This window comes from Papio anubis, chromosome 17, assembly GCF_008728515.1.
Source record: "Papio anubis isolate 15944 chromosome 17, Panubis1.0, whole genome shotgun sequence".
In the NCBI taxonomy this organism is placed as follows: domain Eukaryota; kingdom Metazoa; phylum Chordata; class Mammalia; order Primates; family Cercopithecidae; genus Papio; species Papio anubis.
The window spans coordinates 41,726,155-41,738,621 of record NC_044992.1 but is presented as its reverse complement, the minus strand read 5'-3'; the positions used below and the strand labels follow the sequence as shown (position 1 = coordinate 41,738,621).

General features: G+C 40.7%; 1 protein-coding gene across 24 annotated transcripts in view; it reads right to left on the bottom strand.

The window, feature by feature from the left end:
* Nucleotides 1-4,186: 4,186 nt before the first annotated feature.
* Nucleotides 4,187-12,467, bottom strand: part of SPAG9 (sperm associated antigen 9) — a 159,759-nt gene continuing 151,478 nt past the window's right edge. For 20 of the 24 annotated variants that reach the window (XM_021929030.2, XM_021929035.2, XM_021929036.2 and 17 more), the window contains one exon: nucleotides 7,626-8,388. In XM_021929030.2, the coding sequence (XP_021784722.1) occupies nucleotides 8,273-8,388 (116 nt within the window). In that variant the 3' untranslated portion in view covers nucleotides 7,626-8,272. Of the gene's footprint in view, nucleotides 8,389-12,467 lie in introns of all 24 variants that reach the window. The other 4 variants (XM_009190274.4, XM_009190275.4, XM_003912753.5 and 1 more) reach the window with 2 other exon arrangements.

The window sequence follows — 12,467 nt, the reverse complement described above, 5'->3', positions numbered from 1 at the left end:
AAATGTAGACGGCCTACACAGTAAAAGCCTGCTTGCTCAGAAGCATACCAGGCCAAAACGCACCAACAGGCAAACAGCTGAAAATGCTCTCCTGGATTTGGAACTCAAACCCACTGTCACTGGTCTGGGGCTGGCCAAACGCAGGGGAAAGTCAGCTTGATGAGAAAGAACAGCAGGAAAATAAATGGAGGCCTCTGTGGGGGAAGGATACAAGTATCTGTTAACTGTTGAGTAATACTTCTTTACACGATCTCATTGGTTCTTTCCAACAATCCTGTGAATGAGAGACCATCATGACAACAGAACTGATGCGGAAATTCAAGCTTCTGAAACACCATTCCACTCTCTTTGGGTATCTCTGTACCTGAGACGTCCTGCAAAAAATCTTAATCCCACTTCATATTAAAGCCATGTTTCAGGAACCCCAAGGTGACAGCCCTTTCTCCCAAAGACCCCTCTGGTGTGATATGTGAGCCAGAATTTTGCATGCTTGCTTAGGAGGAGCGATGCCAAGCTTTTTAATCATGTAGAAAAGCATACGACCATCCTTGCCACTGTTCCACACAGTTGTCCATCTGATGACGCTAATATCTTATTTGGTCCTTTTTATCTGCTCCACCGACTTATATGCAGTGACTGTGAGTTTAATTATTGTCATAAAGCATTATGAGCAACAGATACTGAATAAATGTTTTGATGGCATCTGACAATGTGAAATTCACCACTCTTTCATGCTTCAATATGCCCCTCAATGTGCCTGCATAGGAATGAAATGTACTCTTAGATGTAAAAGAGAATATGAATTATCTTGTGTTTAATTTTCATGGAATACTCCTTTTCCTTAAAATGGGGTGGGGTGGGGCAACAGAGAACAGTATTCCCCCAAAAGGTCCAATAGGCCCAAGCGACCCCTGCTTCCTAACACAGTTCTGTTAGGAGAGACATGGCCTGGAACACCGGTAAATAGAATAGAGATAAGAATATTCTGCATTCAACAGGACTTGCAGGCAGTTTTTCTTTTTATCGCATTACAAAGTAGATACCACACCTACATCATTCGTTCAACTACTGCTTCTAATACGCAGCCACAATACTTGACCATGTCATCATTTCCGCGTCTGCTTTCCTTGACTAGCCCAGTCTCCTTGAGAGTGTCATAGTCATCTTCAGACACCTGGCATCTAGGAACCTCAAAAGTCTGCTACTGAGAGCCTAGCAGGGCCAGGTGGCAAGAACCCTTGGGGGTGTCACTCTTCTAACAGTAAGGAAACTATGAGTGAAGGGTCACAAAACTGGGAAACAGGAGACCCAGGTTCAAACCCATCTCCTGATTTGAGATGTAGCACTTGCCCCAACACACCTGCAGTAGCCTCCAGTGTTCAGTTGTTATTGTACCGCCGGATGAGGCACCTGAGCCTTTACTTGTCTCAGTTGCACCTCTTTACCAGTGGGCAAGGCCACACCTGTGGTTAGGCCTCTGGATCATCTAAAAGCCGTAACACTCTAAAAAGGGGGTTTCTATGAAGATCAACTGAATTTATGGGCTAAATACTTGGAAAACACTATCAGATGTTATGCAAATGCAAGCTAGGCATGATAACAACTAAATGGTTATGAATTTTTCTAGAAAAAAAAAATCAGGAAATAGCCCTGCCACATGAATACAGACTAATGGGAGATAAAATTGTTTCCTTTAAGCGTTTAATGTAGCAATTAAGTTCAAAATACCCTATACTTCAATTGCACATGAATCAGGAAGGAAAGACTACTGGGGTGAGCCATGCTGGCAGGCCGTGATGTGCAGGTTTATTACAACTGGCTAAGAACGAAGGAAGCTCTGTGCTCCTGGAAAACAGATGTTTGTGAAGCCACCAGGGCTGTTGTGAGGTTTTTTGAGACCGGGTCTCACTCTGTCACCCAGGATGGAGTGCAGTTGTGCAATCACAACTCAGTGCAGCCTCGACCCCCTGGGCTCAGGTGATCCTCCCACATCAGCCTCCCAAGTAGCTGCTAGGACTACAGGTCCATGCCACCTGCATGGCTAATTTTTTATTTCTCATTTTTGTAGAGACAGGGTCTTGCTATGTTGCCCAGGCTGTTCTTAAACTTCTGGACTCAAGTGATCTTCCCACCTCCTTTCCCAAAGCACTGGGATGACAGGCATGAGCCAGCGTGTCCAGCCTGAGTTCCTCTTGGGCAGATGTTCCTCCCAAATGGAAGGATCAGAATCACCTGGTAATTTTTTCCCCATGTTCTCTGATAGAGTCTGATATTCTTCAGAGGAGAGAAAAAGAAAGAAATATTTATTCTGTGAAAAGCTCCCAGGGTGATTCTGGCCATGCCTCTCTCTCCTGGCTTAGCTGAGAACTACAGCTTCTAAGTTAAGTCGCTGTCCCCACGGAGTCAGGGCTTATTTGTTCCACTTCTCCTTTGGTGCCTCAAATCAAATTATAACTTTTTAAAATTTTTTTGGAGACTGGCTCAATCTCCCCTGGGCTCAGGGGATCCTCCCACTTCGGCCTCCCAAGTAGCTAGGACTGCAGGTGCACACCACTATACTCAGCTAATTTTTAAAAAAATTTTTGTAGAGATGGGGTCTCCCCATGTTGCCCAGGCTGGTCTTGAACTCCTGGCCTCAAGTGATCTGCCTGTGTCAGCCTCCCAAAGTGCTGAAATTACAGGTGTGAGCCACTGCGTCTGGCTCCATAACTCCTTTATGTCTGTGGGTGGGAGTGAATGTTCTGTGGTTACAAGCAAGGAGCTAAACTATCTGGCTTCTTTTGTACAGTGTCATTCTGATAAATTGGAAATTCTAATTAATCTGATCCCACCCACCAGCTCTCTGGGCCTCATGAGGGACTGGGCAACCATGGACTCGCAAGCAGGAGTGGTCCTTACCTGTATAGACAACAACCAGGCAAATCAGACCCAGAGCCACAGAACTAGGGAGGGTCAGAGCTAGGATTCTTTTAGATTACCTGACTAAGCCACCCTACCTTTTAACACATAAGAAAAGAAAGGTCCAAATACATTAGAGTAGCATCCTTCAATCTCAGCTACATATCACACTTACCTATGACACTTTACAGATGTGTGGGCCCAGACCCCACAGGAGGGTCCGATTCCACAGCCCTGTGTGGGGGACTCCGGGATACTATGTTAAAGTGATTTGCTAGGGTCACAGCCTGGCTTATACAGCCTTCTTTCACACCATACCACTGTGTCTTTCTAAAGAAAACGAGTTTAAAGCAAAACTGTATCAATTACCCTATAATATGTAAGGCATTCTGAGAAGTCCCCTAACTATAAATCCTTTGCTAATACATCGGCTGCTGCTGAAGATTAAGTCCAGGCCCCTTGTGATCTCCAGGCTTTCATGCCTGCCCCGAGTCTGAGGGATCAGGTGCTGGTTAAGGAAGAGCCCGAGGGCTGAAGCAGTCTCTCTCCACTAGTCTGAAAGATAGTTCTTCCGCAAGGGTGACACTGCAGACTACTGTTCCAGTGATGAGGCTGGTGCGCCTGCCCTGTTCCCCAGGGACTAAAGGGCAGGCAGGGTAAGGTCCTATAAAGACCAGGAATGAGCTGAGCTAGTTATTATATTCTAGGGCATCCAACCTCACTGAACAGATGACTATGCCTTCATCTAGTGAACGGTCCTATTAACATGCCAACTGGGGCAACTTCTACTATCACGTTAGAACCCCACGTTTCTCGAAGGCACAAACAAAACACTGGATGAGACTAAATCTCACTGCACTGAATCTGGATTCACATTGTGCTGCCGCATGATCAGTTTTATAATCATTCTTCCTTCCCGAGTCTTGCCCAAGCAAGTGGATCACAAATAAGCACACTGCGTTGTTAAAATTACATTACAACCTGCCACTTATTCTTGAATAATCTGGCAAATAGTATGCCTTAGTATCATGTGTGGGCTGTTACTCAGGGATCCCACATTTCTCCAAAGCCCTCTTGTCTATTCTTGAATCTCATCTGAACACGTGAGCCAAGCCGACCAGCATGAGTGTTCCCCACTGCTCACCTTCAGCTGGTGCCAAATGGCAACAGTTCTGGCCCTCAGGAATGACATGTGTGATGGGGAAGATTATTGGACTTGCAAATAAAAACCAAGTTCAGATCCCCAGGAACGGTAAAAACAAAACAAAACAAAACACACTAGACCTCATACATGTTCATATACATATTTATATATATTTCATGTACAAAGTTACATTCCGAACCCCAGGGATTCCATAATAGAAATAAATACTGAAATAACTACATTGCTAAATGAGCTTTTTTGCTCATAGAAATGAAGCTCAGCCTCTAAGAGACAGCAAGTGGGACATTCTAGAACCCATTTTTCAGATTATAGAGGCAAGTAAAATTCTGATAGAATGTCTTGGACAAAAAAATGAATTTGGAACATAAAATGGTTAAGATATATTCAAATATTGAGAAATGTATGACAAATTAATAAAACCTAATCTTTTAAGAGAAAAGACAGACATTCAGTGTTACAGAATAGCATAACCCTGTTAGAAAAGCATTTATGATTTCCACATTTAATTTTCTCTTCTACTCTTCCCATGTTACAAAGTGGGACCAAATGAGTCCCTTTCTGAACATGATCAATTAAGAAGAGCCCCAAATCTGGTTGAGTCCTTTGGTAACGGTCGTAATACTCACAAGGAAATAAATATTCAGTTCCATGGCATTTGCAAGACACATGTTCTTTAGGACAGTTAATCTTATGAGACATCTGTTTTATTTTGTTACTAAGGCAGCCTATGTTAAAGGGTCTAGTCTCAAATGTAGAAAGACCTTTACAATAAATGAACAATACGGTAACTGAAAGAATTGATTTTAGCCTTTCCTATGCAAACACAATCTGAAAAGTTATGTGCTGCATGTTGTGCTCAAAATGTTTTACACTCTCCACAAGCTGCAATTAAGAGATTCATTCCTATTTTTAAAATTTTGATCCACATGAGTTAGAGAAAAATACTCTCAAAAGTGAGTTCCTAGAGAACATTATCCCTTTGCCTCACAAAGATTTTAACCCGCATTTAAGAGTAAGTATTAGGTTGAGGCATATGATATTGTCGCTTTTGCAGATCAGCAATGTTGAACACTGGCAGTTTCATATGGTTCAACCTTGCACATGAACCAAGTGTAACAAAATGAGAAACCTTCAAGTATCCCTTATTTCTTCCAATAGGGGTACACTCTTTTTTTGTACGGTGAGACCAACCCAAAGTACGGAAGCCTCTTCTTTCCCTTGATGTGGTAGCTACAGGCAGTTAGTTACATTCCTTTGCTGCTTGTGAGAAGCTTACATTTTGGCATTTTCTTCCAAAAGTTACCACGTTGACCAAAGTAAACATTACAAGAATATGAACTTGTTATTGGGGGAAAGGGGAAGTGAAGCAATCTGTAGAAAATATTTAACCAAAATTACAAACATAAGGACAAGCCTTTAAAGCAAATTATACAGGCATTATTGTCCTCTCTCTGGTCCCTGCAGTTAATTAACAGGGCCACAGATAATCTGACATCTTTAGATAAAATAACTACACAGCTATATTACTTAAGTTAAAGCCAGTAAGTTCAAAAAAAGCAATTACAACCATTTTACATGTTTGTATTTTTCATCTTTAAGTCCTGATTTCCTAAATTACATTCAGTCATACAAACATGGCTGAACACCAGCAAATGGGATCTGACTCTGGGATGTTTACTTCTTGGGATTAAAATCCCCAAACACTTTGGTGTCTCTTTCTTGTGAATCTATACAACATTTCCAATAAATGTTTAATAATGATTTTTAAAAAGATATTGCCAAAAGTGGCTCAGATTTAAGATGAAATAAAAACATAGCAAACAAGCTATGGAAAAGTAGCCTACGTTTTGGTGCCCTGAAAAAAAGCGACTAAGTAGCTCAAGCAAAAAATTATTCTTTTAATACAGCTTTTACCAAACAGTTTTAATACATGAGTGGCTACAATTTTATTGTATACACAATGTGCTTATAGTCACATGTGGCCCAATGGATCCAAATGCCTCCTCTGGCTCATGAAATCCCATATATTTCACCATCTAATCATGTATATGCATAAAAGCCACTGGTATACTTTTTACAGACATCTTTGTATAATAGTTCAGAAAAAAAAAATCAGTGGTACTTAAGAATAATTAGACAATTTGACATCTACGTTTGCTTTTTCTTTTCAGTAGTCCTTCTGATGATTAGGGGGCCTTTATCCCATAGGTTTATACTGTTAAAACAGTACATAAAATTACATTTAGCTTTGTTTCGGCTGGGCGCGGGGGCTCACACCTGTAATCCAAGCACTTTGGGAGGCCAAGGCGAGTGGATCATCTGAAGTCAGGAGTTTGAGACCAGCCTGGCCAATGTGGTGAAACCCTGTCTCTACTAAAAATACAAAAATTCGCTGGACATGGTGGCACACACCTGTAATCCCAGCTACTTGGGAGACTGAGGCAGGAGAACTACTTGAACCCGGGAGGTGGAGGTTGCAGTGAGCTAAGATCATGCCACTGCACTCCAGCCTGGGCAACACAGCCAGACTCCATCTCAAGAAAAAAAAAAAATTATATTTAGCTTTGCTTAGAGTAATAGATAAAAAAGGGTAAATCACACATTTTCAAGAAGCTTGAGAGAGAAAAAATTGCAGCATTGTGGTTTTAAAAAACTTATTAAGCAAGAAAATCAGTGAAATACAGACTTTAATCTATTTTTTGCTTGTTTGTCTGTTTTGAGACAGGGTCTTGCTCCATCACCCAGGCTGGAGTGCAGTGGTGCTATCAAGGCTCACTGCAACCTCCACCTCCTGGACCCAGGTGATCCTCCCACCTTAGCCTCCCAAGTAGCTGGGACTACAGGCATGTACCACTACACCCAGCTAATTTATTTTGTTTTGTTTTGTTTTTTTGGTAGAGACAGGGTTTTGCCATGTTGCCCAGGCTGGTCTTGAACTCCTGGGCTCAAGCAATCCACTCGCCTCAGCCTCCTAAAGTGTTGGGATTACAGGCATGAGCCACCATGCCCAACCTATTTTTTTTTAATGGGCATTGTGAATGAAAATAAGTAATGTCAACTTTTACTTTATGTGGTATCTTAGCTTTGTCTTCTTCCCCTTCATAGTTTTGAAGATAACCCTTTAAGCTCAAAAGGGCACAAAAGCTAAAATGTTATTCATGTACAAAATACCAAGTATATAGCTGTTCTGCAGTTTGATACAGAACAAAAGAAAATAACTTTTCTAATTAAATCTCTCATTCTCTACTTAGGCCAGACTCCATCCCACTAAAGTTTTACTTGTATTAACAGGCTAAGAGCAGTCTAGGAACATTTGGCAAACAGGTACATTTTTCACATGGAAAAAACTCAATCAACATCACCATTCTGTGGTACAAGAAATACAAAACACATTTCCTTTAAAAAATCCTCCCATGATGAAGTATCTTCTAAGCTTCCCAGAGTATGTTTTAAGCTTTATAAATAATACACCTTTCAGACATGTATGAAAATGAGACTGGTCTCAAAAAAAAACCCATCAGAATATTCAGAGAAGTAGGCCTCATAAACTTTAGAGCTCTAATAAGTCAGAAACAGGAAACGTTTATTTAAATAGTGTAGTCTTAATTTCTTTAATATAAAACCCCCCCAAATCTGATGAAAACAAAGTTTTATATACCATATAAACAAGATTTGTCAGATTTGAAAGTGAAAGTTAAAGTAATTTACAGTTAGCTTTTAACCCTCTCGGAACATTTAGATAAATCCTGATAATCCATCTTCTATTAGTGTGTGTCAATTTTACAATATACTGGGGAAAACTCGGCTATTGTATTTAATGGCACAGTTTCATTTATCAAGTGTTTCCCATTAATTCCATTATTAGTGACAGCTAACAAGTGACCCTATCAAATGAAGTGAATGATATTAGACTGTGGCAGAGTAAACCACATCTAGATTGCTTTCTATAATTCACCAGTTTGCAGGAAGTAAACATTCTTTGATTTGTTCATAATAACTGAAGTTCCCTATAACACTGGTGCAGTAAACAGCTAGCTCCTCTGTATTGTTATGGTAGAACGGATTTTGTAATATAAAGTTAACAGGAAAAAATGCTCACACATTATGTGGTGAAACTTATCTCACAAAAGAGCATTAAATAAAAGGATAGAGGGAAAATAAACCATGCAGAAGAGACGGCTTCCCCATCTCCACCTGTTTCCTGTGGGCTCACTCACTGCCATACATCACTTGCCACACTATCAAGTGACTCCTTTCTGCTTTGGTGACAGAAGGTTCAAGTGGAAGATCCTCTCCAAGAAGTTCTGATTCTCCACCTTCATCACCTGGTGAATGATAAGAAGACTCAAGTTAGGCTGAGCACAGAAAATACAGAACGACGTGAGTCAGATGTAATGCTCGTGGTTAGTCCATGAACAAGATGCCCAAAACTTGTCTGGCTTTCACGGGAGAGTGAACAGTAAAAGAAATACTATGAGTCAGAATCCTCACCCTTATTCACCCAAGCCACTGCTTGACTTCAGAAAAGGTTAATTCATTTTTCAGACTGTATTTATGAAATCGAGTTCACTATACTATGTTGAAAAGCCATCCCAATATGTCTGCATACTGATGGTACCAGATATGGGAAGCTAAGAAGGCAATTCTGTGTTCGTCCAAAATGAAGAGTCTACTCTCATTTATTTCAAACTAAGAACTGAGAATAAATAGTGTTATAAAATGCATGAGCACAGGTACAGAGCAAACTAACTAAACCCAAATAACTCACACTTATTATCAATGACAGGTGTAACATTCTCCAATTGAAGATAATTGATACAAGCACATGGAAATTAAAATAATCAGCCTGCAGCACTGCAGATGGCAGATTCATCAGCTACTGGGTTTTTCTTCCAATGATTTTCAAGTTTAGGATAGGTTATGAATTAACAGTGCATAATGGAAAAGAAGAAACAGAGGTTGGAGTAGCAGCCAAGATACGGGTTCTTCCGCATGGCAGTTGAGTGAATGTGATCCATGGTGTCCTGATCAGACACCGGCTTCCAAGGCCCAGTGTGGGGTACACCACACTCCTCTCCACAAGACCCAGTGCAGGGCATACGATACTTCTCGATACAAGCTTGCGTCAATTGTATCTGTTGTCACAGAGCAGGGTTATTTTGGCACAACCCAGTGAAAAGTTGTCTAGTGGAATGGATTCTTCAGCAGAATCCTAAAAACATGTACACCACACGATCTAAAGATATATTCCACTGATCTAACAGAATTTTGTAATGTGCCCCATGTGAATTTCAGCTGGATAAAAGAAAATATTGATACCGTTGACTAGAAACAGCAGAAGAGAAAAAACACTAAATATCTGCATTTTTCTCTGCGGGCCAAACTTTCCCTTACCCAGTTCTGTAATGGCCTTTTCACAGCAATATCAAACTAGAGAGAGGAGAACACTCAGGACAAAATCTCATCTCTGAATTGAAACATAACCAGGTGGTTAGAAGGTAAAAAAATTAAGTTTGGCTCTTAAATTTTAAAAAATTTCAATGATAACAAATTAACTGGCTGAGACAAAAGGCTGTTGGCATTTCTTTTCTGAGTTGTTTTGAAGATTTTACTTGTAAGAAAATTATCCTGTCTGCTAGGGTCTCTACAGCTTAAGTTTTAAATTTAAATCATGAAAAATATGGGACTGTTAGAATCAATTTCTCACTGTTAAAATATTGCAGGAAATGGAAAAGGAAATGGACCCCCAAAAAAGATCAAATTCAATTTTTTTTAAAACAGTATATTCGCTATTAAAATTAGCCTATGCTAAAGACAAGTTCTGTTTTTCAGGCTGGAAATAACTAGAGATATTGCCAAACCTGGTTAAGCAATTTTTGTTCTATTTTCAGGATCCACAAATGGAAGGAATTTTTAGTGGAAATGGAAAAACCACATAGAGGTTTTTATTAACAAACTCCTCAGTATGGTTCCAACTGCCATACTGCACTCCAAGACAAAGTTACAAACATCACCCCAGCCAAGTGGAGTCCCTAACAATTCCTCTCATAAAAGGGAATTCAACAATAGTCAATTACTCAAAACACTTTGAAATGACTCCATTCTTGATGACATCCCTGGAATCAATTTCTAAAGTTAACACTAACAGACTTCCCCCCTTGAAAGTGTCAATAAACTTTTTGCATCAGATATTAGTGACACTAATCACATTTGTCACACTGTCATTTAAATGACCCTAATTTTTTGTATTCCTTTACAGAATTCATATCTAAAGTATTTGTTACTGATCTACAACATTATTATCTTCTCTCAAACCACCTAGTGCCTTATGTCTGGGAACTTTTTGAAGCACTGAGATTCTAGGTGAGTCCAAGGGATCAGTTTACGTATAGCAAATAAGCTGGGTGTGGTGGCTCACGCATGTAATCCCAGCACTTTGGGAGGCTGAGGCAGGTGGACTGTTTGAGGCCAGGAGTTTGAGACCAGCTTGGCCAACATGGTGAAACTCTCTCTCTACTAAAAATACAAAAATTAACCAGGCATGGTGGCACATGCCTGAAATCCCAGCTACTTGGGAGGCTGAGGTACGAGAATTGCTTGAACCCGGAAGGTGGAGGTTGCAGTGAGCCAAGATCTTGCCACTGCACTCCAGCCTGGGTGATAGAGTGTGAGACTCTGTCTCAAAAAAGAAAAACTATAGCAAATAAATAAACATATTGGTACAGTGTCTTACAATTTACAAAGCACTACTCTTTCATGAGCATCAATTCTCCATGTTTTCTTTGTATATCTCTGGCCATTCCTTCTCAGATCCCCCCATAAGCTCTAATAATCTTTAAATGGAGTATGAATTCAGGGTTCTATCCTGGAACCTTTCCTTTTTCTTTCTTATCTTTTTTTGAGATGGAGTCTCACTCTGTCACCCAGGCTGGAGTGCAGTGACACCACATCTCGGCTTACTGCAACCTCCACCTCCCAGGTTCAAGCGATTCTCCTGTCTTAGCCTCCTGAATAGCTGGGATCACAGGTACACGGCATCATGCTCGGCTAATTTTTGTATTTTTATTAGAGACTGGGTTTCGCCACTGGAAACTTTTCTTTAACTCCCTAGGTGAACTCACCAACCCTCATGGCTTTTAGTACCACTCCACATGGACAGCTCCCAAATCCCTCCCTCCTAAGATAGAGGACCTGTATATTCAGAAGCCCAGTGGAAATTTCCCACCTAAATCACCACTACGCTCTTCAAGATCAACATGACTAGCACTGGACTCCTCTTTCCGTCCTTCCAGACCTGCTTCTCCTGTTGACAGTCCTGAGCTCTATGGCCCATTCCCTGTTTCCCCACATTCCCATCATGCTTCTTTCTTATCGGTTCCCACTGTTACTACCTTTCTTGGATATTCACTTGTTCCCAACTCATTTCCCTACGTCTAGTCTTAAACCTCCTTCACACAACTCTAATCACATTGCTCCTATAGTTCTCTTTTGCTTGAAAGATAAAGTACAATCTTCTTAATCTGGTATGTAAAGGCCTCCCATACTCCGGTCCCTCCCTCCCTTTTGACAAGAAATTCATACTTTCTTCTACTCCACGCTCTTGTCATTTTAAAATAGTTTTTCTTCCATTAAGATGGTTTCATATCTCTAAACCTTTGGCCAAGCTACTCTCCTACCTCGGAGTGCCAATCCCTGGTCCTCCCCACCCCATTCCCCAACCTGACCCTCTGGGCTAAGACTGTGCAGCGCTGAGTCACTTCAAGCATCATTTCTTGACTTCCTTCTCTCCCTCCCCTTGGAAAGAACTGACTACTCACCACCAGAGCATCAGTAACATTTTCATTTATTAACATGTCTCTATCTCTGCACTGCTCTATAATCTATTAGATGAAGGCTTTGTCTGATTTGTTCCTGCATCTCCAGTTTAAGACTGACAGGTACACAGTAGGTGCTCAATTGAGCACTATGTGTTTAATATAATATATAATAATATAATAACATATTTGTTGTTAAGAAAATGAACAAATGAAGTTGTTTTGACACAAACAACACTTTAAGAAATATTTTTATTTCTCCATTTTGCCAGTTAGAAAACCGAGGCTCTAGGAGGTTGAATGACTTGTCCAAGGCCTTCTGACCCTAAATCTTACGCTTTTCACATAAAACTTAACATTGACCACATCCTGCTATTTCTAATGCTCCTTTCAAACAATACATTTTGGTATGAAAAGAAATACCAAGGGCTGGGTGCGGTGGCTCAGGCTTGTAATCCCAGCTGGGAGGCCAAGGATGGTGGATTACTTGAGGTCAGGAGTTTGAGACTGGCCTGGCCAACATGGTGAAACCTCATCTCTACTAAAAATACAAAAACTATCCGGGTGTGGTGGTGCACGTCTGTAATTCC